The sequence below is a fragment of the Acanthisitta chloris genome, unplaced genomic scaffold (assembly GCF_000695815.1).
Source record: "Acanthisitta chloris isolate BGI_N310 unplaced genomic scaffold, ASM69581v1 scaffold4446, whole genome shotgun sequence".
In the NCBI taxonomy this organism is placed as follows: domain Eukaryota; kingdom Metazoa; phylum Chordata; class Aves; order Passeriformes; family Acanthisittidae; genus Acanthisitta; species Acanthisitta chloris.
Window position 1 is genome coordinate 1 of NW_008679605.1, and position 5,090 is coordinate 5,090.

Here is a 5,090-nt window from a genome sequence, read left to right on the forward strand (position 1 = left end):
GCGGGGCAGTGTGTGTGTCCCGGGACGGTGGGCCCGAGGGCAGTGTGTCTGTCCCAGGGCAGTGGGTCCCAGTGTGGTGTGTGTGTCCCAGGATGGTGGGTCGCGGGGCAGTGTGTGTGTCCTAGGGTAGTGGGTGCCAGGGCAGTGTGTGTGTCCCAGGGCAGTGAGTCCCAGGGCAGTGTGTGTGTCCCGGGGTGGTGTGTGTGTCCCAGGATGGTGGGTCGCGGGGCAGTGTGTGTGTCCTAGGGTAGTGGGTGCCAAGGCAGTATGTGGGTCCCGGGGAGGTGGGTCATGGGACAGAGTGTGTGTCCTGGAGCAGTGGGTCTTGGAGCAGTCTGTGTGTCCCAAGGCGGTGGGTGCCGGGGCAGTGTGTGTGTCCTGGGGTGGTGTGTGGGTCCCAGGGCAGTGTGTGTGTCCCCTGTGCCCCCAGTGCACCGAGTGTTGGTCAGTGTGTGTGGGGTGGTCTCATGAATTGTGTATACCTTGCCTTGCAGGGTGCAGTGTGGGCTCTCCTCTGGGTTTGGAGAGGGCTTATTACTATTTGTGTTTGCTTTAAGTGAGAGTGAGGACATCGCGGGCGCCCAGAGCCGTGGATGGTCAGGAAGGTGTGCAGCCCCTCTCGGTGAACCATGGCCTATCAGCTGTACAGGAACACCACGCTGGGAAACAGCCTTCAGGAGAGTCTAGATGAGCTCATACAGGTGTGTGTGGGGTTTAGATTAGCTTAATAAAAACAGAGGGTGGTTATTAAACCAGCTTTGTGGTTGCTGGATTGGGATGCTTATGACCAAGGTTTGGAAAGCTATTCATACTCCATTCCCTTGAGAAGTCTTTATGTTCTGGATGAAGGAAAATGTTTTATGTAAGTGGCCTAGTTTCCTGTTTGGCCCAGTAAATGTACAGTCAGATTAATCCAGAACATTGTAATCAATTTACTGCTCTTCTGGTTACTTCCAGTGAATATTTATTAGAAGAAATCTTTGTGTAGCACAAGAAAGCATGATAGCACATTGGTGGTTCTCTCAGAATTAAAATAGGTAAATGGAAATAAACACAGGAACATACTGTTTTTGTAAATTGTTGCAGAGATCTGCTTCAGGTAAACTTTGTTTTGATGTTTTTAACTTTTACTGCATGTTTGAGTTCACTTTTAAACCACTCAAAACTTCTGGGTTTTTTTTTTTTGTTACACTACTTTAGTCACAGCAGATCACACCTCAGTTGGCCCTTCAGGTGCTACTTCAGTTTGATAAAGCTATCAATTCGGCGCTGGCACAGCGAGTCAGGAACAGAGTCAATTTCAGGGTAAGATAACGAAATGTACAAGTTCTTAATGAGATTCTGCATCAATGCTTAGTTACTGTCTGTCATTAAAAGCTGTGTGCTCTAAGCACAGACATAAGAAGGTCCATTTTGGCTCTGAAGTAATGACTGTTTACATGTATTTTCTGTATGCAATTGTCAGGCTTGTTACCTTATTCTGCCAGGGGTTTTAAAAAAGAATGCAAAAATCAGAAGCAGATTTCATAGAATCATAGAATTTTAGAGGTTGGGATGGACCTTATAGATCATCTTGTCCCATGGGCAAGGACACCTCCCCACCAGACCAGGTTGCTCAAGGCCTTATCCAGCCTGACTTTGAACACTGCCAGGGTTGAGGCATCCACTGCTTCCCTGAGCAACCTTTCCTGTTCCATTTGGTGAGCAGATGAGAACAGGGAAGAGGGAAGTGCTTTGATTGATAGCATTACCATCCTCAGTGTCTTGCAGATGAGGGAGATTGTTGCTTCTCTTAGCTGTACCTAGCAAAAGTGAGATGAGGCTGGATTTTCAGCCACGTTTGTAATGTGAGGTGAGACTAGAGGTTTAGCTCTACCCTTTCACTGGATCATTTTGTAGCTATGTTCTGTAGGTATCTTAGAAAAATAAGTTTGAGGCTTTTTTTCCCAGTCACCCACCCTAATGAATATCAGATAGGCAGCAAGTTAAATGTCAACTTGATTGTAATTATGAGGAAAAAACACCACGAAAACCAGGTTGCTGTTAACTTGTAACTTCCTGTACAGTCTATAAATTAACAATGTTAGGTCCTGAGATACTAGTTTTTAAACAATATGGCTATGTTAAAAATAGCATAATTTCTTTTCTCTAACACACTTGTTTTGTATATGTAACATGGTGTAGAAGACTGTTCAGAGTGTGTTTAGTGGATAACTTACAAAAATGTTACTTAGAGCTTAAGTTCAAGAATATCAGTTTAAAATATGGGAAGGTGAAGGCCAAAAGGTTTACTTATTGACATGCTCAGTAATACATCAAACCTTTATGTCACATGGGTCAGTTTGGTCATCATTTTTTATTTAAACAATGCTTTATTTAAACAATTGCAGAATTCACACCTTCTTATCATCACTGCTGTAACTGATATTTCTTATGGCCCAATGTTTTAAGAAATCTTTTCAGATACTGATCCTTTATACACATTAGAAGAGCTCTGGAAGTTGTTAGCCTACCTGTCTTCCCCTTGGATAGACTGTAATGTCACTACATGGTCTTGAAACTTTTAGCCACTGGAGGGCATTTAAACTGAAGTTTCCTCAGACGTGGTTGCTTGCCAAGTTTGTATGCATTCAGGTTCACAGTGGCTTTATGGCAAGTCTAGTTCTAAAGGGACATTGTTCAGTAGATACTAAACATATTTTCTGTTACTTTTGGGATGCATCCTATAGAAAATGTCTCTCGTCTTTTTAAAGGGGTCTCTGAATACATACAGGTTCTGTGACAACGTATGGACGTTTGTACTGAACGATGTTGAATTTAGGGAGGTCACTGAACTTGTGAAAGTGGATAAAGTGAAAATTGTAGCATGTGACGGAAAAAGTAAGTATGGAATATTACATAAATAAGTTGAGACACGGGACTTGATCATTGATAGGAAGCTTTGACCAAATGTCTAATTGAAGCTAGGCTGATTGTATTACTCAGACAGAAGTAAGGCTCTGCACTCCCTTTTATGTATGATGAGAGGTGAAACAAAAGCAAGCTAAATGCTTCCCTGATACATAAACACTGAGACAGGACTATCTTAGGGACTGCTGTGCACTACTGTTGGGAAGTACCTGCAACTAGAGCAATTAGAAAGTCAGAAGTAATCTTAATTTTGTGTGGTGATTTTTCTAGTATTAACCTGCTTGTTAGGCCAGCACCATGTTTTACTGATTCTGAAAACTGCTTCAGCAGTCTGAGCAGGGAATTGTCTGAGAACACTGTCAAAGCAATCATTTGGTGGATTTAATAGCAGGGAACACAAGCACATGAAAAGCTCATTATAACATTTCCAAATCACATCACAAGATTTCTATATTGCCTAACAGGCCTCCTGTACGTGCACTGCTTGTGGGAGTTTATGTTCCAGATCTGCTTGACTGGATTTGTCAGTATTCCTTGAGATTCTTTCCTGCAAAAAGTAATATAGTGACTCCTGTGACAAGCTGGTTTTTAGCTTTTAAACCCATCAGTCTGGCAGAATATTGCTAAAGGTGTGTGAAATGCTGCCACTTGTTTTGCCCTTGGGGAGTGATGCTAAAGGGAAGAACTGAGAATGAAAAATGCTATATTTAAATATACCATAGACTCTGAAACAGGTTCTTCACGACTTCCTGATCCTGGCATGATTACAATAGTCACTTCAAGTTGTAGTTCTAAAGAGTTGACAGAATTTATTGTTTGTTCAACTTGTGGTATTAGCCAAGCATATAATCCCACTGTGTTTATTTTTTGTGTGCATTTTATAGCTAGTGGAGGAAACCTTACTTTCCAAGCATTAATGGTTGTCAGTCTTGATTAAGTGTGCAGATAAGATTAAAACAGCTAGGTGACTTTAATAATAATTTGTATTAAGTTAAAGTTGTTATTATTAACATTACAGCCTTTTTTTCCCCCACGAGATGTTGACTTGCTGAAGGAACATAATAAACACTGGCTTGCCTTTCTCCATATCTGAGTCACATATTTTTTCCATAACTCTGAAAATAAGAAGGCAGGGGTAGTATTACCAGAAGTTGCACTGGTGCTAATTGGTGCTTCTGACAAAAGTTCAGAGCAGAGAATTGCTCTCGGTTGCTTTATGAAGATCATGCTCATTCTTCCATCTATTTCAAAATGTGTAATGAACTGTAGCCCAGACTCCCATCAGAGCTTAAGCTACTGGGTGTGCAAAAGCCTTTCTCTTTAGTAGATCATAGCCTGATGTGCTTGCAACAAAGTGTTTGTGTATCACTTCAAGTTAGAGCAAGGCTTCTAGTATTTGTAATGCCTTGATAGCAAATGATCTGTGTGCACAACCTTGGAGTTTTGTGCTGGTTCTTTTCAGTGTTGCTAACTGAAGTGGAATGGCACGAGCAGTTCATGTGTGGCATTGATAGCAGTGGAGGGAATTGGGTCAGTACACAGCATGTTCTAAAATGCTTGGGGAATGCTTCTGAACTCGGGGAAGGTTTTAGAGAATGCTGTTGGTCCTCTTGAATTTATACTTGGTGGGGATATATATTAATCTCACTTTCTTTTTTCTTTCCTAGACACTGGTTCCAATACTGCGGAATGAATAGAACTGTGGTTTGTCTGCAATATTTTCTGTTAATATGCAGCACTTTCTGGAGAGAAGCATGGAAAGGGACTGTTCATCCTTAATTCTTGTGATGGAGATGTGAGTTAATCCATACTAGAAAGCATCACAGACTGGCAGTGGAAGAAAGACCTGTAGCATTTCTTCAGTTCACCTTTTAGGGCATGAATACAATGTTACTTTTTTTTATTTTAATTACAACAGATACTGTTCCATTTTTTGTTCAAAATAATTTCTGTAATAAACTTTTATTTAAAAACTTTTGAATGAGTGATCATTGGAAAGCTTTGCTTAAAAAACAGTCGTTAATAAAATATATTTTCCCAAAATTTTCTAAGTGTGTTTAGAGAAATGTTGCAGATGCAAAGGTCTTTCAGTTACAGGGTTCTGAGTAGGGTTGCAGGAAAGGGCTGTTTCAGAATGAGGGAGGAGAACATCAGCAAAAGCTTAGCAGCTCCTGCTGGCA

At 41.3% G+C, this 5,090-nt stretch overlaps 1 protein-coding gene across 1 annotated transcript; it reads left to right on the forward strand.

Moving 5' to 3' along the window:
* Positions 1-536: 536 nt before the first annotated feature.
* GTF2A2 (general transcription factor IIA, 2, 12kDa) lies at positions 537-4,888 on the forward strand. Its single transcript, XM_009077362.1, has 4 exons — positions 537-701; positions 1,201-1,305; positions 2,754-2,880; positions 4,578-4,888. The coding sequence occupies exons 1-4, from the start codon at positions 630-632 to the stop codon at positions 4,601-4,603; spliced, it is 330 nt and encodes a 109-aa protein (XP_009075610.1). The 5' UTR covers positions 537-629; the 3' UTR covers positions 4,604-4,888.
* The last annotated feature ends 202 nt before the right edge of the window (positions 4,889-5,090 follow it).

What these genes read in the sequence shown, in the direction of transcription:
- GTF2A2 (XM_009077362.1), top strand. Translation starts at nt 630, where the DNA reads ATGGCCTATCAGCTGTACAGGAACACCACGCTGGGAAACAGCCTTCAG. An exon ending in GGAACAGAGTCAATTTCAGG is followed by an intron (nt 1,306 to 2,753) that starts GTAAGATAACGA and finishes GTCTTTTTAAAG; the next exon opens with GGGTCTCTGAATACATACAG. An exon ending in TGTAGCATGTGACGGAAAAA is followed by an intron (nt 2,881 to 4,577) that starts GTAAGTATGGAA and finishes TTTCTTTCCTAG; the next exon opens with ACACTGGTTCCAATACTGCG.